Below are 27,456 nucleotides of genomic sequence, written 5' to 3' on the forward strand. Positions count from 1 at the left end.
ATGGAAGAGCGTCAAGCACTATCGAAACTGCGGGCTAATCGTGATGTCTTAGTGCTTAAGGCTGATAAAGGAAACGCCACCGTAGTAATGGACTCAGAGGACTATGACAGAAAAATACGGAGTCTGTTGAGTGACACTTCTGTTTACAAACCAGTGTCATATAACCCTACTGCCAGAGTGACGAAACGTATACGTTCACTCATCAGGGACCATGAAGACCTTTTCGCGGAGGATGTGTTTCAGCGTCTCGCAAGACCCAAGTGCGTTCAGCCGCCGAAGTTATACGGTTTGCCAAAAGTACATAAGGAGAGTGTACCACTGCGCCCTATAGTGAGTCAAATCGATTCTCCCACCTATGATTTGGCGAAACACATCGCGTCAGTGTTGCAACCGTTAACAGGTAAGACTGCATCCTTCGTAAAAGACTCACGTCACTTTGTTGATATCATCAAGACCATGAGAGTGGAACCGGATGAGGTTATGGTGAGTTTTGATGTGGAGTCACTGTTCACCAACGTTCCCATTCAGGACTGTCTTGATGTCGTCGAGATGAAGTTGAGGGAAACCGGTCTGTCTAGTGAGTACGTCGTTTTACTGAAGAACTGCTTAGAAGGAAACTACTTTCTCTATCGTGGACAATACTACCTCCAGACCGACGGAGTGGCCATGGGTAGCCCAGTGGCACCGGTTATGGCCAACATCTGGATGGAACACTTCGAACAATCCATAGACATGCAGGCATACAATGTGAAGCTATGGAAAAGGTATGTTGACGATGTGTATTGTATCATGAGAGGAGATAAACAGGACGTAGAACGGCTGTTGAACACCCTGAACTCCATTCATCCTAATATCAACTTCACATATGAAATGGAGACAGACAGATCGTTGGCCTTTCTCGACGTCGAAGTAAAGGTGAGAACAGATGGTACCTTGGGCCACACTGTTTACCGAAAACCGACACACACCGATAGGTATCTTCACGCAGATTCGCATCACCATCCGCGACACCTGCAATCCGTCGTGACATCGCTAACAAATAGAGCATACGACCTATGTGACCCTGAACACCTAGACGGTGAACTCTCACACGTTCAGGAGGTACTTAAGCGGAACGGATACAGGAGGACCGAACGGCGTCTGAAGAGGCAAGAATATCAGACTGGTGTTAGCAGAGTACCAGCTTTTATGCCCTACATAAAAGGAGTAACGGATAAAGTTGGAACAGTACTGAAGAAATACTCCATAAAGACTGTATATAGTCCGTTCTCCAAAGTAGCTAACCATTTGCGCACGCCAAAGGATGTAATTCCTCTTCAGACACCTGGCGTTTACAAGGTGGATTGTAGCTGCGGTAGTTCATACATCGGACAGACCAAAAGAACAATAGCTGAAAGGGTCAAGGAACATATCGCAGCTGTCAAGAACCGGCAAGTCAACAAATCCGCGATAGCTGAGCACTTGTTGGAAGCAGGAACCAATCACTGGATCGAACTACATCAACCCCGGGTCCTCTCCACAGATCGTCACTATTACTCCAGGATAGTACGAGAAGCGGTTGAAATCAAAAAACACTCTAATTTCAACCGTGAAGATGGATACCGTTTATCATCTACGTGGAATCCTGTCATCAGCAAGTGCAGCCGTCGCCGGCATGACGTAACGCGCCAGTGTAAAGACGTCGTTAGTGTTGTGTGTCGAAGTACCGACAATTCCGAACAATGTACACTCAGTGAAAACCAAGTGAGGGTAGGCATCGAAACTCGGGCCGCAAGGAGACGACGCTTAGCAGCCACATCAGTCAGCTCGTGACCACGGTCGTTGTAATGCGATCGAAACGTCGGGCGAACATATAAGGTATTCTAACCTTAAATTTTCAATCGCGATTAAGACCCGTTACATTATAATAAAAATAATCTTATTATAACAAAGCAGATATTACTCATTACCGGGCATCGTAAACCTAAATACGAAATCGTTGCAAAGTGGCAATACAAAAGTTACCAGATGAATCACTTAGTTTCACTCTTATAAATAAAACAGAAAGGTTTGAAATTAAGATAAATGTGTTGTATCTTCGCGCACCGCAATAGATATTGCCAATTAGACAGACGCTCTATTATTTACTGGCTTTTATTAGCAAAAGAAAACGAAAATAAATCCCAATGTTTCGAACAAATAAATTTATTGAATGACAAATTAATGAATATTACTTTGCATTTCTCAAACGTTTGTGATGAACAGATTGGTGTAATAATGCCAGAGTTTTGTATTAAGTATTTCAGTCTGCATGTTTGACAATCGGCCGTAAGTAGCTACATAGCATCTGGTATGTGTCTTCCTTTAATTGAATGTTATTTTTGTTTCGGGTTAAGTTCATCGAACTGTTTATTGAAGTGCACCGTTTTTAACTGGCATTGAACTGCCAGAGTCTATATTGTACAAACTTTCGGTTTAGCATCGCAGACAATTTTAAGAATGTCTGCAAACTTTTTTGAAATGAATGCATACATTTTGTGGACAAAGAGACAGTGGAAGGGACTGTATTAGCCATTAGCATAGAGACGTAGATTTTAAAATGAAAATGGCTGTATAAATATTAGATAAAAATCAATGTGTTTTCGTACTTTCAATATTTTTCTTAGTGCAATACAATTTCTCCTTTATCTTCTTCGTTATAAAAGTGGTGCTGTTTACATACCTTTCTAAAATTGTTCAAGAATTCTATGTGCTAAGGTTTTGATTGATTAGATGCATTAATCTAGGTGTACCGTACATTTGCTCTATAGATTATCCTTCCACGACCTGCCACGTTGTATCCGATAATTATGATCGATGGCGAATTTTCTCTCAGGACCGAATGTAATTCAATATGGCTGGAATATTTCTATAGAACACTATTAATTTATATTCTGAAAGATTAGAGATAAGTTTCAATCATGAAGACCTTTACATCAAAGGCAGGGGCCCTTTGAAAGATGTTATTAAAGTATGACAAAGTCGGGAATTATTTGTTTCACGGAACCTTTTAGAAGTCTTTCATCATAGAAAATATTTGACAACTATAATAAAACTAGTATCATATAACTGTATTTTATTTGAACAACATGTCTAACTGTTTACTACAGTGACAGTACAAAGATCTAAAATTTCAAAGAATATGTTAATGTTTAACGAGGAGCTCTTTCATTTTTTCCTTGGAAGCTGCAAATTTACAGGAAGAGAGTCGGTTGCCAACGTAATAAAAACACAGGAAGGGGTAGCCGCTGTGGAACATTAATGATGAAAAACAGCCAAGAGCGAGTTTTATATATAAAGGGTTCCGTGGGATATGTTTAGGTTTTATTACACCGCAGTTATAGCTGTTTTGATTGTTATTCCAAACTGTAAAACTTTTAAGGAAAGGTTTAAAAACAACGCATTTGTAATCTGAGTCACAATTTGTTATCAGATCCCCAAACCATCATGTGTCAATGATCCCATGTTTACACTATGTGTGAACTAGTATTATAGCCACTATTACTTTTGAATAAGGACGGTATCACGTATAGCTAGATGTGTCATCGACCGCTGAATATCTTGAAAAGCAGCCAAATGGAAGTCCGACCTCGGATTGCACCACGGTTGCCGGAAACATGTGGCCAGAACAAAAATGTCGTGTAAACAATTGACTATTTCGAAATCATGGATTGACTACAATCGATCATTGTATAAATAGCACATCTATCACTGAAAGCTTTCGCAGTTGAAGGCGGTCGGAGAAATAACTCAGATACGATAATTCGTGCTTGTTTTTTCATTGCGGAATTGGTAACTTTGGTTCTAAAAGCATATCACTGATATCTATTTTTCAGAATGTTAACTTAAGAGCATACGATGGAATGTTTGGATCGCAGATTGAATCTACTATATTATAAAAATAAATAGTTTAATAATAATTAACATAAATAAGTCAAAACAAACTCATATAAGATGTATAGTTTCACTGCCATTTCAAATCAGCACAGACATTTGATATGTTTATTATAGGAATCTTATGGTTCCTCAGAACCGTATTGCAAGACTGACAGATAATCTATAACAATTGCACCTGCAATGATGCATGTGCGTTGTAACGACTGTACTAACAATGTTTCAGGAATGAGGTGATAATTGATCGTATCAGTTTTAATAGCAAACACGTGGCCGGGCGAAGATCTGTGTAGAATTTTAAGTACTATCCTACTGCAGTGGAATATCTTATATCTATTATTTTCCCGGTGGTCTTTTCGCCCGATATTTTCACGACTAGTACAATAAACATATGTATGTGTGTTTGCTTTACTCATTAATTTAGACTTTATGTTGAATTAATCCTAAAAAAAATACTATTTAAGGTAGTCACAAAAATGTCTGTCGCTAGGCGTTTTTTCGAGAATTTTTACACCACTCAAGTGTTTTTTCGCTTCGCGCGCACTGAAAAAACGCGCATAAAAACCCTTTAATTTTCATTTTAAGACACCTTCAAGCACGGTTTTCCACAGTTTTTAATAGCAGTTGGTAGGTACGCATTCATTTTGAACTACTTGAATCTTTAAGCACTTGAAAGCACGCTTGAAAGGGATTCCCAAGATTGGCCACGAGTAGTCAATTAAGATTCTTGAAGAATACTGAAAAGTTTTTTAAGAAAGGCTCAAGTTTAGGCCTAAATAGAAAATGTATAAAACAATATAGAATAGATCAATCTTTTCAACGTAATGTAGGTCGAATCAGAGATCAATCAAACGTCTCATCACCTACTTTGAAAAGTCACACTAACTACGAGATTGAGGCCTGGAGGCAGATATCAAAGAGTCGAATGAAATATTAAAGCGCGATCTGCATAGTATGGCGGACAAAGTCACGTCACTCAAACGTGTAACACAAAGGCCTGTTGTGCCTAGCCATGTTTTATGTGTAACGAAAATAAAGTAGTGACTGTCATGGACATACATTTGATGTTACGGTTGAGAAAAATGGGTTGGGACGTTGTTTTTCGTCACAGTGTTCTTGTATCACGATATTCATGGAAATTTAGGGTTGGTATGGTAGGATTCGCCAATCTATTTACCCATCATACCTTTTCCAGGTAGATGTGAAGGGTACGAGGAAATTTCATTGGTTGAAGGGATGGATATTATTCAATCAAGGCTAAAATATTTGTATCAAAAGTGGATGAAGATTTCTTATTTCAGTTTAGGGTGTTAGTGAATACTTTGTTATCTTCTTGTTAGAACAATGTACGATTGTTTCTTGATTTAAAAACTTGCACGATTAAGAAGTAACCAATTTAGGCTAAGGTAAGTTATTGATCTGTTGTTTTTCAGTTGTTAATATAATCAATTACGACATTTCACATTCTCCTGTCCTAGCGAACATCATATATAAAAGAAATAAATAAACGTCACGTCTAACATTTCAAACATAGCTAAAATTCTAAAATAAACTAAAAGACATATCACATAAACAGAAAGTCGGAACAATTCCGGTATATTCTTCGAACAAAGACAAACAGACTGGACTGACGCGTACAAGTTTAAACATTCTATCACTCAAGTGCCACTATATACGACGAGTTATCATCCACATACAACGCGCTATATAAACCAACGTCAGCCTCTTCAAAGATTGTTGTTTTAAATACTGTACGTAATGTTTAAAAGCTTTATAACTTTACGGCGAATATTTAGTAATATTTTTACTGGGCTTTCCGTTTTGATTTGTGTGATGTGTCTTAATAAACAAATTAATGTATCATATCGCGTTCGTGGAAGAAATATTTCGAGCCCTTCGGTTCTCTTTTGAGCTTTTCGTTACACGTGTTTCAAGTTTCGAGTGCTATGCACTTGACCTTTTCTATTGACATTGGCGTATTTATATATAATATACTACCAAAGCCTTAAATTCGTTACATTTTAGATATATAATGACATGTCCTGTTATTAACTGGTGTCTGATTCTTTTATCATCCAAATTTGTATACCGAAAAGATTTTGCTAGATATAATAAAATTAACACATTATAGTTTCGTATGTATAATAATGATTGCAATCAGTATCGGTAACCAGATTATCATTAAACCGTTATTATGTATTACAATAATTGAATCCGATCCAATATGGAATAATTATCGTAATTGGGAGCCAGTTTCAATTTGCACACGTCTCTTTAGGCTCAGGTATGTCAATGGTCATCATGATCCACTTCAAAATCTGTCAGACTAAGCGAATTGATTTGATAGTAATGTAAACTATTTGCGTGCAAAGATCAATATTGAGTACTGGGTCAAGAAGAATAAAAGTATAAATGAGGAAACCGAATGACTTATTAATGATGGATAGCGGCGCTATTGCTTGGAGGTATGTATGTGTTTTCCCCAAACGGGTTTATGAAACCAAAAGGTGTTTGTTTGTGTGGTTTGCTTTTGCCATGTCTTTATCCCATGATAAGTGGGATCAGCAATGCATGTCTTTTCTCAAAAACAGGCTGACAAGGGACCCGGGTGATGTTCTTCTAACCGGCTGCTTGCTTGACGTCAATCCTCCTTTAGAATTTTTCTAAAAAAATATATAATATCATAAAATAACTGTTTTCTCAACCTGTGTCACCATCAAAATTAAATAAATTTGTTGTTTTTATAAACACATTCCTTTCGCAGTAACAGAAAATTTTCAGCAAATAGAGCTTAAATGCATTCGTTCTAGTTAGTAGTTAGGAACCAGGCCACAGCCTTAGGGCTGTGTAATCTGCGTAGGAATTTGCGCTGCATCTTACTCTCCGTCCTATTGTTTTCCACTAAAATATTCTAAAGAGAATATAGTAAATTAAAGTATTAGTAATTTAAAGTTTATCATAGTAAAAATGGATTGTGGAACATTCCGTTTTGACGAATAGCTATATGTATATAGGTAAATATCGTTACAAATACAGAACTACATTTCTATAAATAGGCAAGAATAAACTTACACATTGTTAAATAGCGAATGATTTAGATTTCAGTAAAGCTATTAATGTTTATATCATAAACATACCAAAGCATGTTATCCTGTAATGAAATGACTCAATATCACATTATATACCGTCATACAAAGTGGCACAACCTATCGTTAAGTAAAAGTAATAAATCAAAGAAAAGTGTTGTTTATTTAAAGAAGGGTCCCGCCGTAATAGCCGGGCCCAAGTTTTTCAACAAAAGCCCGACCTTTCCGCTTGATAAAAACTTGGGACATCGCTAAACGAGAAGAAAAAGAAAAGTAATTATCTGCTGTTTTACATCAGATGTCTACGTTTTCAATAAATAAATCGAACAATTACACTTTATTGACGACGATCTGTTTGATGTTGCAGATACAGAAACAAAGGAATGGAAATATTTTGATTAAATTCACGGGAATGTTAAAAATTCTACGGTTTTCGTTTAAGATAGATTGCTTTTACAAGCTTCAGCATTTTATTTTGGCATAGTCCAATATTATTTTAAAGAAAAACCTTTAATTGAAGCAGGAGTTACGTATTTATGTTTAAGATTAACGAAAGTGCACCTTTTAGCATTAAGGCCAAACATTTGAACAAAGCGTTGTTTTAACGAGTATCGTCTTGAACACAGTTTTATCGACATTGGCTGTTAAAACACTTCGCCTGCACTTGGTATTTCGTCTAGGTGTTAAAAAGCAGCGCCAGTGAGCTTTAAATGTAATAAAATTGTAATAAAACAAGTTGGTCGTCCGTCTGTGACCGCAAGCTCTGTAAGGGGCTCGAAATAAAATTTTAATAATCAGTGCAAAATAATTCATAAAGTTGCTTTTACTTCACTTTTTATCTCAGTTTTACATTTTACTATTCATAAATTTTCTCGCACTCGTGTTTTGAAATGGAAAGTTTTGATTGTTAGGTACTCGTTCATATTAATAAAGTAGGTTTATGGAAATAATAGAATACTTTTAATGAGAGAAGGAGTTTTCATACTGGAAACTCACGAATGCGAGTTTAGTTCTACATTGACATATTATTGCCGTCATGAATTCTTTACGATACAAAGAACTGAATGTAAAAAGATGTATTTCTAAATACTTTTCCTTAATTAATTTCAATTTATAATAATAATAAAATTTATAATTTTACAAGAAACCTATGTTTCTTCCGGTGGTTTTTTTCCTAAAGGGTCTAGTAATATCACCCCCTGATATTTTGAAAACCTTAAGCGTGATTTTGAAATAACAATTTACAGTGCCTCGATTCTCTTCTACTATCGACTACCGACAACCGAACTGTCATCGAGAAATTTTGTATGAAAATCTGATCAGCGCCTCTGACGGGTGTCGTAGAAAATATTTTGGCAGTACATTCTAAATGTCAAATTTCGATAGCTAGCCGGTTGTCGGTAGTCGATAGTGGTAAAGAATCGAGATACAGAGAACTTAATTTATCAGATAGGTACTATTGTAGACCTACACATACATATGTAGCATCAACAATAAATCATTTACAACGCGAATTTCAATGGAACCAGATATTGGTTCCTAATTAGGACAATAGTTCATTACAGTGTTTACGCTTAGCTAAGCAACCTGCTAACTAAAGCGATTGTACAACTCACACCTATATGATTTATGTATCAGTATGTTTCATGTAATAGAAATGCCACCAAAAACATTCTATAAAAACCTCAAGTCTCGCCGTAAAAAGTGGTGAGATCTATATAATACCAAGTCGATTAATCTATTTAGTCTCTACTTAAAGGACCTTCTGTCTTAAGTTATTACGTATGTTATTATCATGCCAATTTAAAAAAAATACCTTTAAAACAAATAGACTGACCTGGCCATCGCATGATTTAATTATTAGTATGTATCACACTACACAACACTACGAGAAGTTAATGCTCCTGAAATGTTAATGGCGAATTTGTGTTTTCTTGCGATGACCAAGTCGATCTATTTGTTTTAAAGGTATTTTTTTTAAATTGTCATGATAATAACATACGTAATAACTTAAGACAGAAGGTCCTTTAAGTAGAGACTAAATAGATTAATCGACTTGGTATTATATAGATCTCACCACTTTTTACGGCGAGACTTGAGGTTTTTATAGAATGTTTTTGGTGGCATCTCACTTCTTTTTGTAGAGCGAACATAAGTCCAATTTGTATGGAAAGACGTTTTTTTTTCATAATTGAACATATTTTCCTATGGGAATGTTGTTCAGTTTCATGTGCTACACACCCTTACCCACCCTATACCCCCTCCCGTTATGCCTCATATAGTAGGTACCTATTTACACCTATTTATTTTATTTTCTACAGTAATAATAATTCATTAACTGCAAATGTAACCTTGTAATCTTATACATTTATATGGGATTACAATGTTATTGTTGCAGTTGGTGTATTTAAAAAACTGGACCGAAATTAGAAAATATTAAATTTTTCCCATGATTAAGACACTAAACCCTATTTGTATTCTAAATTTTAAGCTTCTAAGTCTGCTAGAAGTACCTTAGACTTTTGATGATCGGTGAGTCAGTGAGTCAGTGAATCAGTGAGTGACAAAATTCAAAATTTTAACAAGTTGTCATTCTTAAACTACTGGTTCAAATTGACTGAAATTTTAAATATACCGTGTTTATACAATGACTAATTAGTTGCTGAAAATCCAGGCTTCTTGTTTTATCCACAACGAAATTATAGGGGTGTCAAAAATAGCCCGAATTGCTTCGAGAAAAGGATGTTACGGCCGTGCCGCTTTTTTTTGCTCGACTTGCGGGGGCACTTCCGTGCCCCCAGATAACACGGAGTATGTGATATAGCTTTTGAGTATATTGAAAAGGGTTTTATTTTTCCAAATAAATAAAAGACGACTTATTTTAATTTCGTAGTTTGGTAGAGGAGGTAAAATGACATAAGAACTGAGTATACCTATCCATAACGTCACACTTTTTAATACGATACAAAGAAAAATATGTATTCGGCTAGTATTTTTTAATAAAATATTAAAGGGACAAAAATGTTGCCGAATTGAGAACTTCCTTCTTTTTTGAAGTCGGTTATTAATAGGCTATTATCCCTATTATCATCCAGTTAACACAAAATAATCACGATTGTGGTTTAGCGGTCTCTTCACCACTGGGCCATTTGCTCGATTAACCAACAAATTGATTGTCGATCCCAGGCTCAATTTAGATCTGGCTAATTGAAAATAGGTTTTTAATTAGGCATATTTGTATCTATAAATGTTAGATTGTTGTGTGGTTTTGTTGGTATTGCATATTCATGCAGTGCTATAACTAAGGGGACACTTTGTTATAAGTTATTTTAACTTGTAACAGTGTAATAATTGCTGAGGAGCCAAATTAAATAAATAAAAACATAATAAGTGTTAAAATCAAAATTGTGTATGTACATAAGTCGATAATTTTAAATCATTGTTTTACAGTCGTAGTTATATGTAAGGTATCAACACTGATAAAATACCAAGTAAATGAAACTAGAAACAATATAAAACAATAAGTAAATTTTTATCCCCTATGTTTCAATTTAAAGTTCTAAATAAAACTTACAATGTTGGAACTAAGCGACAAAAACTCCGCATCGTTTCCTCAATATCGCTTACAGGCACCGACCCACTTGCTTATCTGTCTGCTGACGTATTGAAAAATGTTGCATACAATTTATAATCTCCTACTTTACGCCTTTTAAACCTCGAGGGTTTAATTAAACCGCCGAGTGTTACCAGAAGATAAAACACTGCACTCATTTATTAATAAGAGACCTCATTTATGCAACTCGTTATAACGTTGCCGTACTTGTAAAAACATTTTCGCTTCAACGAAACTAATATTTAAAGTGTATTGAGGTGAAACAATGTTAGTCCTTGTAGCGCTATATTTGCTTTCATTTGTTCTGAATGTATTATGTACCAAGTATGAGTATGAGCTGTTTGAATTGGGATAAAACAGACAAAGGTCTAAACTTTTGCTGCATATATGCGTGCTCAATAAAGCAGTTTGTGGATTATAGAAACGGAAAATTGAATATTTTGAAATTTGAGTTGGGATTTTGGCCAAGACATTTAAATCTGAGACACGTATTCCAAAAGCATTATCATACAACACACTTAGGTAACAAATTTTAGGACCTCTATATGTCACAAAAAGAAACCCATATAAAACCTATATTAGAGCATTAAATTGAAATAAAGTGCTGCTAATATGTTCCCGTAATATCATTGGAAAGTGCTTAAAGAATCTTTTGCCTTTGAAAATTACGGCGACGCTCGCCATATTTCAGAGTTAACTACTAGCGATAAGGTTTTATTTCAATTCAAGCCATTTTTATGGAAACTTTGAGTGTAACGTTCGGGAGTATGACACAGCGGAATCGCATAATAAGGAGACTTTGTATGAACACTTTTATCCGGATGGAAGTGGAGCTCTGAAGCTGAGATAGACTTCTTCATAGATTTTTATGATAATAGCAATCTATCGCTCATCGGGTTAGGTCGTAAAATGTATGCAACTTTGTAGATCACTTGTAGGAATTTGATGAGACACTTTCATTTTTCAATGTAACATTACTATCTTTTCCAGAACATGTTGTGTCTGCAACCTTAAGTCCTCTTATGATTAGTTATTAACCCTAGGAGACGACAAAACCATATGATTCATCAAACTCACCCAGATTGAACGAGTATAAACTTTAAACAAACATTTATATTCCTAGTTCCAGCACTGAATCCACGACAGTATTATGTATCTTCCTGCAATAGACAAATATTCCGTTTCAAATTATCCCTAAGCCCGGTCATTAAGCAGCGATTCCAACTAACGGATTCCCGGGGGTCATATCATCATACCTAAGCGATATTCACGTAACATATCGTGTCGTGTCCGTGTCGGTTCCGTGTCGTGTGTCAAAAACGGAACGTCTTATCTCGACTTCCGATGTTTCGGTTTAGAGATAGTCCGCGATGTACCGGCGCCGGATTAGTCGATCGTATAATTCTGCACTTTAGCTGACGTATAAACTGGGTCACTACGAAGGGTATACTATTTAGGGGTAGTTTAAGTATTTTAAACATTACACGTAGAACCTAGGTAGGGATCTGCTTTAATTTTAAAAAGTTGAAATGTTTATTTCTAGAAAACCTAGCTTTCCGTGTTTTCCGCATTAAGCGATGACTATTACGTGGAAAAGAAACAATTTCTTGATAATAACTTTAGTTTTACTGATCTTTCATCAAGTTACTCAACAATAAATTATGTAATGTAGTTTGTAATATTTTCTCAACAAACATATACTCATCGTTGTTTACAAGTCATAGACCTAAAGGAACTGTTGACAGTCGTATGACAATGGGGTGTTTTCCAAGCGAGCGTATCAGTTGTTTGTATAAAACACTGTTCATTGCCACGTGACAAGGGAGAAGGGCAGCGGCTGCTGAACTGGAAGTGGAATATTGATTGAACTAGACTCACGCAAACGTTTGTTTGTAATTTACAATTTTACATCTTTATTCGGACAGATTAAAAATGAATTCGATAAAAACGACATTTTTTGTTTACTTTGGTTAAATAGTATGTAAGGAAATTAACGGCTGCTCAAAAAGGAGTACCAATGAGAAAAACGGGCCAAAAAGTCTTAGCTACTTTTTTAAATCGACCTCTTACAAGTTTTTTGGTACAAATTATTGATAAAAAGCTGCAAATGATTACTGATGAAGACTCTCAGTTAACTCAGGTTATATGACAAAATTTACTCAACGAGGTAATTTTTAGTTTAGCAGAGCAATCGTTTACATCAGGGAAGGAAAAATACGAAAAAAGAACAACAATACGCAAGCTTAATAACTGGAAGTATACCTACATAGTTGAAGTCTGTATCGAACTCTTATGTTCCACTCACGGTAAGAGCTGGCTATTCTTGGTCGACCACATGGCCAGATTTTAAAATTATTATCGATAAAATAAATAAATTGTATGATGAGGTGGGGATATAACTGAACGGGAAGAACTTTACGATTCATATCGCTGGCGCGTATAGACTAGTGGTTTCGGAAGTCGCCTTGACGCTTCTCTAGGGCGTTATCGTTAGAGGCTCGTTAGCTCTTAGAGTTCAACTTTCTGAGAAAATGTGTATCGTTATTTTAACCCTTGATGCGCTGTAAGACAGTAGTCAGAAGCTTAAAAGTCGGGCTACCAGTCTTACTGATGGGTATCGTGCTATAACACAGATAACGGGGTTGTGGAGGTCCGATAGGCAGTCGCCTCATGTAGAATACTGTCATACAGCTGCATTCAGCCGCACTGGAAGCTCCAACATATTTGGAAGAAAGGCTAGGCTTTTGGTTTGTAGTAAACCCATGATTTGATAACTTTGGGTACAAAGTAACCTTTCGTTTTTTTTATGAAATAGCAGAGCTACTTCAAAAAACCATCTGTGGATCGTACGAAGCTAGACTATTAAATCAATGCGTATTAGCGTGTATTAATTTCAGGCAATTTAGTAGCATAATCTTGTCAATCAATCAGAGTACTGCACGGATTCTATAGATAGACTAATCGTCTAATTTTAGTAATTGAGTCATGAGATGGATATGGCTTTGTTTATTTTATTGACCAACGTCTTTGTCGTCTTATACAGTTCGGGAATAATGTAGAGTATTTCAACATTGGTCATAAAGAAAGATAGGCAGAAAATAGTTACTATCTCTCTCTTTTGCAGTAAATAAACTGCGTGGGAAAATGGGATGCAGATATCCATTAATATTAATGCATTTATTGATGTAACTTGTATCCGGTATTCGTATATTTTGCTCAGCAATGTTATGATCGCGCTATGTTACAATATTTATTTATGAAAGTTTACATGTTCAGTTTCTACAGGTTATGAATATGTTTCCGTGTGTTTGTTCAAAATTCTAGACACGTGAATTCCTGCATCGTGTATCGTGCATATCGTAAAATGCGGCTAACATTAACATAAACATTCAGCTTCAAAATAAATACAATAAACTATACTTTCGCATGCGAATATTATTTTACGTCTGCTATATTATGAATGTCAAAATATATCCGACAAAACTACAAATCCTGAACATAAATAAAAATAATGTTTCTAAATTCCATCTTTATTTGAAACGCATTATATTTAAACGAGTTCTTTATCTCTTAATTCTATCATAACTATTTCGCCTTGCACTTATATATTCTAAACAAAGTAAGAATAACTTTTTATTGCAACTTTCCCTCAGATTCAACGAAGTGCGAAGTTCGAACAGTTTTCTGCCAAAAGTCGTATTTATTCCAGTCGTATAAAGTTAAAATATTAACATGGCTTCCAAAGTCAGCCCCAGTTTCCCGTGGGACTCGTAAAAGGTGGCTGAGCGAATATCGGAACGAAAGAGGACAAATAATGTATTGAGGGAAAATGTGCATCCGGAAACATCTACACATTTTATTTGTTTGCAACCGAATACAATACTATCTTTATTAAAGCCTGTGTATGTTAATAAATAAATTTAAGGGCAAGGGTCTCCATGATGAGTGAGGGGCTTATGTGTATGTTAATGTAAAGAAATTAAATAATGCATCATAATCCACGATTCAATTAGTTTTGTCATCCTTATACTTTAGATCAACTTTGAACAAGCCAACGATCTTGCAAACTAACCGTAACCCCTCACATCTCGAATGGAGCGTAACAATCGAAACTATCAGGAACTCGAGTTTAACCCACAACAACAACAAGTATAAACAGCTGAGCATACAAACAGTAGGAGCATTAACAGTAAACATTATCCAACGGTAAACGAGCTTAGGTACACCGTGATGTGGGGTCGCTATCGCGCACCGCTTCCTCTTATAGTTTATACTTGCATTTCCTCTCCGACCCGCTGCAATGGCTACCTTTTCAATTTATCTCGCAAAAGGAAACTGTAAATTTTAATAGAATATTTTTATGCAACAGTTGCTATTTAGCTCGACGAAAGCTCGTTTTCTCGTTACGTTTTGTATGAATGAATGTAGTGGTAATTTTATGAGTTATTATCAGTGCGTCGTTTATCACTTTCGCGTGACAAGTCACCTTCCTCGGTAATGTTATGAGTAACGGCTTTATAGCTGCGACTTTATTACTGAGTGGAAAAAATGCAAGGTTTTTCGGAACATACAGGAATGTACGGGACGTTAGCTCGCTACACAAAATTTTAAAACACAGTGAATTTTGAATTTTTCGTCAGTTTGTTCTGAACTTCTTTTATTTTTTAATAAAGAAAGAAAGAAAGATGTTTATTATTACATAAAAATTACAACTTAGTGTACCTTTTTACATATTATTTTTGCTTGAGTAGCTTAACAATGAGGTCACCGCTTAGCTTATAGTTGTGTTTGTGATATGAGTCACAAAAACAGCGCTGATGTTCAGTGGTGACCCCAAGTAACATTTCGAGCACATATTTTTTATACAAAATGCTGTTAAGTTTTTGATTGTTACAGTCTAGATTGGCTTGGCGCAAATTCTATCGTTAATCAAAACCCGGTAATCAACGTTGTTGTAAAAAGAGGTGAGGCTAATGAGCGAACCCACTGCAAATATTTATCAGAAAAGCAATCACGGCTGACCGTGAGAGTCAACTGCAGTAACGATGAGGAACGATGCTGTGGCGACAGGTGTAATGAGGCCACCAAGGTATATTAAACGATCGTTCATTTGTTCTCATTTAATAACAGTTTTATTATTAAATAAGTGATATTTTAGAAGATGTTCGGCAATGAATGAGACTGTATTACTCGAACATGCGTTTTACTTTAGATTGCTTGACAATTTGATGCAGGTCATGTTCTTATTGTTTATAGTGACGAACTAAAATAATGCAACACTAAAGTATCCAACGCTCTTAGATGTGCTAGAGTATAAAAAAACACACAACATAGCAAATCTATTAAAAGTACAAAATGCCAGTGCTCTGCGACAGACGTCTAATGAAAATGAACTAATCTATTACTAAAACAGAGAGAGCTTAGCTCATTCGTGTCAGTTACACTGCGACGTTTCTTTCACACGACACCGTTTCAATTTCCGCACCAGACGGTTTTACATTATTTTATTGGCTTTAGAAGTCAACTGCAAGATCCCGTGGGAGAACAAAGCGCTTCACAATTGCATACACGATAAGGACAAACGTAGTAAGATAGAGGTTAACACGTGACTCGAGAATATTATGAAATATTCATGCTTTGAATATGATTTTCCAAGATGTTATATGGAGATTTGAAACAATACATGGGAGTTACTATGCATGTAAAAAAGATATAATACAGTATTGTGAAATGAATTCCTATACTTAAGAAATGTTTGAGTGGTCTACACGAGTTTTTTCGCAATTAGTTGTACTTTGTCTTGATTCTTTGTTCTATGCTTAAAAGTGATCCAAAAAAATGCAATAATTTCTTTGTAATTTTTAAGTTTAATAACATCCGCTATTATATCGCAGAATAGAAAGTCATTGTTTTTTTCCATATAAAATTCCCGTCTCTTAGTGCGTTTTGTAAAATAATTTCCCGATCGATTGCTGTCAGCATTATCACAATTTCCACTGTGTATGCTCTTTTAAATCGTAAATACGCGATGCAGCGGGGACTTTTAATAACGAGCCATAATCATTAATCGGTCCATTGGTTTTATTACTTGATACGAGCAAATAGTAAAGCAAATTAATATTTTCCATACGAATATTGTAAAAGTATTTACTTTTCTGCATGACGTATTTTTGGTTTACGGATTAAATTAATATTTGTATCTCGTACACATTTACCTACGTCATATTTATATGTTATTTTATCAACCTGACGTAAAATGATACTGACTTAGTGAGCTAAGTGCACAGTTTTTACTGATCTTCGCTTCTAGCGTATACCACATTTTTTTGTTTTACAATTAATTGTTAAAGTCAAATGGTACCTTATAGTCAGTGCGGAAAATCACGCTTCATCTTCAAAAAATGTTGTTAACAGAGGAATTAAATATTAAAAAGTAAGTATAGTATCGTTTACGGTACTAGAAAACTACAAACTTCCAAAATACATGTCTCTATTTAAATTCCATCTAAAATAGAAATGGAAAAATAGATGCAGCCGCAGAATTAGATAGGCAAGGTCATTTGGCACCCGTTATTTTTACACAGGGCGGACGTTTTCGTTCAACCGGAGGCATTGTCTTTTAACTGTGCCTGCAGTTAGCGAGGATTGTTAGTCGTTGCAATTTTGTCTCTCTTTCTAACAACAGAGTTGCGGTGCATAAAAATATAAGTCCGTTTTTGTGAGGTTGGAAATGGCGCATTTTGGCAGACGACTTGAATTTGAATTTTCGACAAACGCTATTATCTACATTTTTAAGCGACATTCGCTGACCTCTGACTCCTCATGACATTAAAATATATAATACGTGTACATATCTAAGGACAGATTCTTTCTCAATTTTCCATTGTTTGTGGATTCGATATCATAAAAAATTCTAAGTGTAATATTTAGATAACATTTAGTATAACTTATTATGTACTTTTCTTTTAAACAACATTTCTATCTTTGTCATAATGTTTGTAAGTACGGATAAAACTTGCAAGACAAGTTTATTGGAACAAATGCACTTCTCTCTAAGGCCAACTGAAGATACAAGCAATAGTATTTCAAACTGGATTATTTTGTACAATCTAGTTAAATCAGGACGAGGTTGGCTTTGAATACTTCGCTCTTGAATGGAAGAAAGGGGAACTCTACTTACTAACTTAGAGTAAAATAAGTTTAAAATAAATAGCAAAGTAAAGCGTGTACTTTCTTTTACGGCAAAGTAAATGATTAATGCACTTACAGCGGCACTTTTCAGTTGCGGTATTAGCACTCAATGACAATAAATATCTTTTGTTACATCCCTCAAAAAACTCAATATGAACAAAAAAATTACAACCATCAAGTGCAAGTATCAAAAATTTACTATAAATACCGAAAGATACAATAATTTCATCGTTTTCTCAATAGAATTTCATTTCATTTCAATTCGTTTCGACCAAAAATCCACCATCATTAAAAAGCTTTATCGCATACATACATCTCATATGAGTCCGATTCCTTTGTTCCAAACAACGTTTCTCTTTGATTAAAATAATTACAAAGCAACAAAAAATTAAGGACACTTCTCGTGAAAACATTAAACCAGTATACACATTGGAAAAACCGCAAAGAGCATTTCATTGTATTCAGGGAGAGTAGGACCTTTTTCGGAGTTTCAAATGATTTTTCCAACTTTTTTGGGTCAGTCAGCTGAGACCGTTGATACTGGCCACAGTAGCCAGCGGGTGTTATGTGATGTATGGTGAGAAATTTACAAAATCCTTGTTCATATTTCTTTATTCACATTTTATAAAATTGACTTTAGCAACTGTTGTGTGAGCTTTGGGAGTTTGGTCGAGAATTCAATGTTCTGTGAATTGTGTTCTGTTAATCGATTTTATTTAAAATTATATCAAACTATAAGAATTGTTTCACGAATTAAATTTTAAAACCTTTGAATGCCTATGAATTTAAGGGTAACGTTAGAGAAACAATAATATTTTACAAAATATGAATCTCATACAATAATGTTTCATATGAACAAATACCAGCTGCCCAATGCCCGTGTCGTAAATATATAATTTTACGTAACAAATTAACTAAAACTACAACTAAAATGTTGTACACAATATTTTGTAGGAAAATAAAAGCGACTCACCTTCGTAAACTATAATAAACCTAATTAAACTAACACCAGCGAAAACTATGAACATATTCCACTGTTCACGCGAGAAGTTTTTAACTCAACTGCTGAAACGTGCTCAACATTTATTTTATAAATATACATTTTATGGCCTGGACAAAGAAAAAGCTCAAATAAAAATATGATTTCACTTCCTCTAATATACAATAATGTAGGGCGTATTAAAATTCTTATTTTAATAACGCAGTCCGACAAAATATAATATTAAACAATTTTACAAATCGTCTTCATTATGACAAAACATCATGTTTTAAAATATACGAAGAGTTGAGCGTAATTTATTTAAGGCATTCATATTTTCTGTAGTAAACATTCCAAAGTATTATCAAGGCCAGCCAATTTATTTGTCAATATTATGGCATGATTCCAACAATTCCATTTATTTAGTGGAATAAATCCAGTTGTAACGACTGTGTAGTACGCACAGTGAGTTACAAAACTCTTACTATTCAATATTGTCTGATGAGATTGACCGCTTGTAAAGTGTGGGGAATAAATTAAACTATAAGGAATTCCGTATAGGAAGAGATATATTTTATAGCCGTGAATATTTACAGACTCAATTGAAGCTAAACTATTCATGATACACACGACCTCACCGTATAAAGTTATAGAATATCGAATACGTAAAGATTAAACTATATTTGGTCAAAACAGTTTATTTTCTCATCGAAATCGATGGAATTTCATATTAATAATCCTGTATATTCAAAGTAAATATCCTATTTTACAATACACGGACATACAATATGGTTTTCTGTAAAATTTCCATGTTGAAGAGCGAAGAATGTTTCTTGCGTAACGTGAAGCGATGTAATTAAGGAGATCTCTCGCCACGCATGACGGAGTGTGTAAAAGCCTTATAAGATCCATATTATAGGCATGTTATATCGTCATGTCTTGAATAGATACGACGGTATTCATACAAAACATACCGCGTTTCGTGTTACAGTTTTTCATTAAGGAGGAAATTACAAATAAGATAGGTTGAGTGAATAAATTCATTTCAGTATCGTTTAGCTGGTTTATTTTCAACTCGGAAATGGGTTTCCTTAGTGGGTATATCAAAAACATTAATTTTGAATTTATACTAGTTAACATAAGTAACAAGATCCCAATCAGTAATTGGCCAGTTTGGTAGACTCGAGGCCTAGCCCGTCCCTCATTCGGGAGAAGGCACTTGACAAGCAGTGGAACGCACGTCGGATTTTGTTATTTATTATATTAATCATATATATATTTTTATTAGTTTTGAACTGGTAATAAAACTTTCGTTTACACGTTGCACTTAAAGTAGTTAACTAAATTTCATATTTTCGTTCACTGTTTTCTACGATTTTGATCCAAAATAATTTGGTATATATTTGTATCACAGATTTCAATATCCGCTTCACCAAGTATAAACTTGATGTCTGTTCAAGACGTTCCTTTGAAGAAACTATTTCTTTGCATGAACAATCTGAGAACGGCAGATTATCCCTGTTCCCTGAGATTAGGATTTTGTATAGGAATTTGAATCCCAAATCCGTAATCGATATACTTAAGGCAGACTGTTCAATTTTTTTTTGCCTGAAGATACGTTTAAGCTACCTTTTCTGGAAGGTGTAGATGATTTATTGGGAACCCTATACAAATAATCATGTTAGTTTACGTGAACAATTTTCTTTATAGTTTGGATTTATGTATTCAATCTTCTACTGTATCTATTTTTAGAAATATTGTAAGTAAATTCTGCTACTTTACTTACAATATTTCTGCAAAAATATATATTTTTAATTATACTCGAAACAGTCGTCAAATCAGGTATTTTTCACTTTGGCCTTCAAAGTTGTTTATACGTGGAAATTGTGTTAATAAACCTATAGACTGAAACTATGCAAGATAACTGACAATAAGTTCATTACAACACAACACCGAGCTCAACATAACTGGCGTAAAGTGATCGTGGCTCGCCTCACCTTTACAATATTACAAGCACGATACTGATTACATTATGACCTTTTTATGAACACTATTACCTGGCACAAGCTACAACGATCCTCTTACAAAATAAAATACACCCCGCAACCTCTGCGTTATCTTTTTGTCGTATAAAATATGGAGCGTTCACAAATAGGTAGTAAAATACAGTACCTACATTATAAATTGTCTATCGAGTAACTCGGCCGGCTGGCTTCTTTCGCCGGGATGAGCGTCCTCTCAACCGCAGTTCTTTTTTATTTTTAAACAACGTAGCCACCCTGCCTCGACGTCTGCAGTATAAATATTACCTATATAAATAATGGGCGCTTTTTTATTTATGACGCAATTGCCAGATTTATGTGTACGTAAATGTTATGACGTCAGTATTGACGCTGGTGATCTGACATTATACGGATGCATCTCTATGTATTAGTAACTGCGCACTTCGTACCCGTGCTAGCCTGTATACCTACTCACTCGAAGGCTTCAATATTGATATGTTACTAGAATTTAATCCAGTACCGAATAGTAATCATCAATCTTTTCAACTTTGTCTTTGTGTTTCACCGAGAGCAGTCTTTAGTGTATGTAAAATTAAAGAAAGTATAGCGGAGCAGGCAACTTAAAATTATCTTATCGAAGGCTCTTGATCACGCAACAGATTAAAATACGTAATTAGAATTTTCAGGTAGAACAATTCTTCAGTCGATTACACCGTTAATCGTAATTCAAACCCACGAAACTCTTGAAGGTATTTCACGTGGAAAGTTATTAATCTCGTAATAATTTAACATTTGAAGACGTCTGGTAATCCACATCAACGAGCGATGAGTACTTGCGTCATAGAAAATACGTAAGTTACATGTTCTTAAGTACCTTTTAATATTTTAGAAGCAATAAACATTATAGTACCTGAAGTAACGACTTTATGTTAAGACTCCACTGTACGTAATGCTAAAGAAGAACGCCAGACGTTTTGAATAAGAAAAGACGGAACCATTAGCTTACGAATCTATAAGAGAAGGCGTGAGTTTTTGCTGGTTCTTCGTAGATGTAGAAGAAAAGGAGCTTTTACCTTTATTAGTCTAGTTCTAAAGTTTTTAGTTTGGTTTGAAATAATTGATACTATATAAAGAAGTATTAGTTACTTTATTATTAATATTTTTTATCCACTGCGCAGCAATATTAAGTTTCCCTTTAATGTCTCTGAATGGAGCATAGAAATAAATTGTTAGCATAAAAACCTTATATTCATCGAATCAAAATAAATTATTTCTTAAATACGTCTAAGTACATAAAATCACGCCTTTCTCCCAAAGGCAAAAATACTTTTTTCCTATTTTTTCATTTGTTCTTAAATAATAGCCTAAAATTCTTAGTACATCCCACTGGGAAAGAAAATGCCGTGATAAGAGATTCTAAAGCCATAAGTACTAAAATATTCAGCCGGAATTTAGCCCAGGTAAGATATTTAATAGCTTCTGATGGAAAGTGAAGCACAACGGAAGCTGAATCCTTGTTTGGCACAGTTACGCATTTACCTCGCAATCTTTCGGGACTAAAGCCTCTATTTGTACGTTGTGTTATATTTTTGTTATTTATTCCCAGAGGATTACACGAAAAGCGAGTTTAATGGATATTTCATAAAGTGCCTCGTTATCTGCTTAGCTACGGGAAGCTGTTTGAATATGTAACTTTAAGATACGTAGCTTTATTTTTCTGTTTTACATCCAAATGAAAAAAATGCCTTTTTACGGAAACAAATAAGATACATTTTACAAATTTAAATAGTATTCTTTTATGAGAGAATTAATCAGTCGAATTCAAACTCTTTTCTTTTTCATAACTCTTGGGGGTTTCAGAAGCTTTAAATAAAGTCCCTAATAAAATTTCATACGTACTGCTTCACATATGTTAAGTTAAGGCAATTTAAAGCGAGGATGGAACAAAAAATAATAATTAACGTGTCAATTAGAAGTAAAATTGGATCACAGTGTGATATCCGATCGTTTTTCAATAAGTCCTTCATAGGACACGCAACGATGACGACTCAAGGACGACACGGCTACCTTCACGTAATCTGATCAGGAAAGGTGGATGATTTTCGAGGGCTTTACTGATTTTATCTATAAATATAATATTGGAAAAGTTATAATAGACAGGGATTTTTGATAACGTAAGTAACTATATTAAATTATGAAATTGGTCTTGTTATTTCGAAAAAAATTTTTGCTGGGCAGTAATGTACACAGAGGTGTAAAACAAAAATAGTTTTATGGGAAAAAAACCCGTTGAAATATTTTGACATTCAGGTTTATTTTTGGCATAAAATGCATGCAATTTGAGTTATATATTTGTCTGATACATGATACTTCTTGATTTGGTGCTATAAACATACAAACAAATGAGCCAACTTTAATATTGATATATAAATTGCTATTTGTTTCTATAAGATGTACAGCTCAATGCACATAATGGAATCAAATATTTATATACCATCGTTCACTAGTCGCGTTTCATTAAACTTTTATACTCAAAATCAATCATACGACGCAGTAGCCATTTCAATAGGTACCCCTGTACAATATACGTAAGTAATATTACTATAGTAAATATTTATCTACACGTAATTCAAGATCACACAATACAAAACTACTGTTTATTGTTATACTAAAGTAGTCCAAACTATAATGTTGCTTGTAAAAACGTCCGAAAATGTCAAATATTATGTTTCAACAAGTAAAACAAACTTTACTAATGAGAAGTGAATCATGGAACATTTCTCAGAAACATTTTGTTACGGAAATGCTTAACAAAACATAAAATTAAAAGGATCCTTTTGAATGAAAGAAAACGAATAGCTTTAGCGTGTGTTTTGTTAAAAATATATATTCAAAGACTGTTTTAAGCTGGCTTATTTATCGTTTTGGTACCAAATTGATTTATCTTTATATAAGGCATTATTACCTTTGCTTCTAGCCATGTGCCTTAACCATAAGAGAAGTTTTTATTAATCTAAGAGCCAGTTACAATCGTTTAATAACTTGAATGGGGATTTAAATTGAGGGAAAATAAATAAAAGTTTCGCTGTACTTAAAATACTAATTCTACCGAGAACAACAATAATAGTGTATAGGTTTCATGAAATGGTAATAACATGGTTTAAACACTAAAACAAGGAAAGTTGGTAGTCGGAATCACTCACCAATTCTCAGTAAATTCAGGAACACTACACAGTAAACGTGGATGGATTTTAGTGAAAATCCGCGTAACTGTCAATAACATTATCCCCTTCGCAGTCAAACTAGATAAGTTTGTTCAGTGCCTGTCAATTATTGTCATTGATACTCCTAAAACTATTGAAATTTTAGAGGAAATTCGCAATTCCAGCGTTGAAAAACCTAAGAAATATTATTAATGTAACGTATTTTTTAATGAAATTGAAACCAAAAATGGTCAAGACTTTTGCTATAGAGAGATATAAACCTATATGAGAGTAAAATTTAAATTGTATTTTAATGAAGAAAGTATGTTACGAGTATATTTAATAACATTGAATAGCAAAGATATTCATTACAATGGTCTAAAGCTATAAGCTTCATTTTGAGTACAACTATAAATATTTCGTAATCGTACCGTACCCTTTTATAGGTAAAACAAAAACTAAAATCATATGTACGTAACTATACTTTTAAGTAATCCTTTTGAACCGGATTGCGCATACTGTTAATAGTCTTCTATGCATAAATGTATTATCTGGCCCCTGCGATACAAGCCACGAGCTTAGTGCAGGGACCGCCGCAAACATTTTATTGTATGTATACTAAATTGATAAATAAATAATTTGAATTTGAAAATTTGAAATTTGTTCTTATGTCAGTCAGTCGTTTCGTTTTACTTATTAAACAGCATGTGTCTACTATCTTCAATAAACAGTTGATGTTAATATTCAACGCAGACGTGACGTAATGTCTTCGAATGACAGGCTTCAGGAGGAAATTGCTCTCAATATCATACTTGTATTGAAGGTTGTGTTTAAAGAACTTTGTCGAAAGAAATGTAGAGAATATTTATTGAAATACATACAACCATATTTTATACGTTTAATTCTAGGTATTCATGAACCTGATGTAAATGTAGCAATTTGTGAACAGTCTTTTGCAATATAATAGAATACTAACAGCTAGCCTGTGACTATGGCTAGTTTAATCTGCGCCAAAACGTCAAGCTAAAATTATATGCGTTAGCGTTTATTCCCGTATTCTATGTAATATGATAAACTAGATACGCAAAAATTTAGAAGACGGACATTCTATGACAGTTTTAGAATTTCTCAGATAATATTTTTCTTAGTTTTTCTAAAGATTTATCTTTAACAAGACCACATTGTTGGAAAGAAGAAAACATAAAAGTAATAAGCGGCTTATAAAATCGGCAAAGAGTCATTTCCGATATACTTTTCTATTTAACGTAACTAAATGCCAAATGACTACAATATCGTTATCATACCAATAAATAGTTATCACACGAGGTGTTTGATTGGAGCTTGCAATTTAAATGCATGAGCCAACGTCCAATGGCATCATCAAAATACAACGACGTAGTAATCGTTACACGTCTCGATAATAATTCTATACATACCAAGTGTAAATTCAGGGTAATCGCTTATTTATCTATCCTAATAATATAAAGATAAAAATATGTATGCCAGTATGTTTCTTATTCTTTCACGCAAAAAAACTCAATGGATTTTAATTAAATATAGTACGCATGTAGTTTATCACTTAAATAACACATAGGACACTTTCTATCCCGGAAAATGTATTCATGAGGTCGAAGTCATGGGAAGTCGGGGGAAGTTCTCTATAATAACACTAAGTAAGCAATTCTTATAGTCCTTCCAGTTAAACTAGAAGTCTAATGTTAGGAAGTTTTTATACTTGAATATTTGATAATAATCCTACAACACGAGAGTTTAAAAGTTATGACGCATAAAACTACTGGGAGGTTCTGCTAAAATACCAACGAAGACCGAGTTACTGACTTTCACAGCTGGTTAAAACAATTTACAAGATGCTATTTACATTGAAAGTAGATTATGTACAAAAGGGTGAACGCGAATATAAAGTTACACCAAAACAAGTTAAGTAGAACTTAGAAATTCACTTAAAATAAGTCGACCCTTAAAGCAAATGTTTTCTACTCCATTTACTCACCGTTTAATGTAGTAAAAAGGACCTCCAACTAGTTCACTAACAAATTAACATTTTGTGCTAAGAGACCTGAGATTCTGACGGAATCAGGAAATTAAACGACTTACTCTCTCCAACTACTTTGTTAAGATATAATTTTCAGGTGCTTTATTCATTAAGATGTTGGATTTTAGAGAAGGTACATTTTCGATTGATAAAGGCTTATATAATTTAATAATAGCAGTCAGTTTGCTTTGATTTTTCATCAATAAAATTTCTGGCGATATGGATACAGTCATCCTAAATCCTTGTAACTCGAAGATAGCCCTTTAATTTAATTTATTTAACAAAACATCTTTAAAAGTCACTAAAATACCTGTACACTGAAGAGAGAAATCTTTATATACCTAACCTTAAAGTTTTTCCCAACGTTTGCGTGGGAGAAATCTTTATTTTATTACGTTTCCTGATTATTGAAAGATGAGACCTACGTCAGATTACGACCCCTTTAAAGGGCAAAAGTAGAAATAAAATTCGTGTACTCTGTAGTACTTCGGTATTCTACTATTTTTAGAACCACATTCCCCGTTTATTCCTTTCGAAGTCTATTTATACAGTTTTCTTCTTCACCTAACTATTTAGTTAAAGCTCTTTCTTAACTTAAATATTTAATAAGACCGTGCGTGCGGTAATTTAGAAAGTTGGTTTCCTTAAATAAAAAATCAAGGAAGTGAACTCGGCAGTTACGTATTTTGATTTAACACGTATAAAGTTTCCTACTTCGAATCAAAATGGAAATGAAGACATAAATATCACTGGTTAAATATTCTTCGAAACCAATTCTACATCTATAAGTAGGATAATGATTTGAGTCATACGCTCATAACGTTCTGTTCACACTCGTTAAAGCAAATTGTTCGCCGCTCGTTATAACCGAAGTGCCTTCTTATTGCACTCGTATTGCCATCGATTGAAGACTGACGAGCTTTATCGCAAAAAATGTTCTACGTGAAAAGCGTGTTTGCTCCTGATTGCTTGTACTGAAATCGCTTTTGTGATTTATGTTGGTACTTGGTTCTAACTAACGACCTGTGACGCTACTTTGACTGTGTGGTAAATTAGTAAAGTGGGCTCACTATGTGCTTACTAATTCAAAGCTTTTATCGCGTCTGCATTGCTGTTAGATAGTCTTTTGTTCGAGGCACAGTAAATTGTTTCGAGTGTAGTTGTGATTTGTGTCCGTGATTGTCGTCTGCTAAATTCTTTTTGAATTAAAAAAGATAAATATGTGTAGTTGTTCGTCGGATGAATTGAGATTTTTCAAATAGTTTTGTATTGCTATTTTAAGCAGTTACACCTAGTATTTGAATATATAAAATCGTTGTACATTATATTTTGTAGCGAGAAATACTAAAGTTGGTTTAATTTCCAGGAACCCTTACCCAGTTGACTAATATTCACGGAAACGGATTTTGTAAATCT

General features: G+C 34.3%; 2 protein-coding genes across 3 annotated transcripts in view; one reads left to right on the forward strand and one right to left on the reverse strand.

Moving 5' to 3' along the window:
* Positions 1 to 27,428, forward strand: LOC142974903 (uncharacterized). The gene is made up of 2 exons (XM_076117474.1): positions 1 to 764; positions 27,407 to 27,428. The coding sequence occupies exons 1-2, from the start codon at positions 1 to 3 to the stop codon at positions 27,426 to 27,428; spliced, it is 786 nt and encodes a 261-aa protein (XP_075973589.1).
* The window catches only part of LOC142975020 (voltage-dependent T-type calcium channel subunit alpha-1G-like), a 151,012-nt gene that overhangs the window by 76,917 nt on the left and 46,639 nt on the right, over positions 1 to 27,456 (reverse strand). The gene's annotated exons all lie outside the window — the stretch shown is intronic.

The sequence above is a fragment of the Anticarsia gemmatalis genome, chromosome 8 (genome assembly GCF_050436995.1).
Source record: "Anticarsia gemmatalis isolate Benzon Research Colony breed Stoneville strain chromosome 8, ilAntGemm2 primary, whole genome shotgun sequence".
Classification (NCBI taxonomy): Eukaryota; Metazoa; Arthropoda; class Insecta; order Lepidoptera; family Erebidae; genus Anticarsia; species Anticarsia gemmatalis.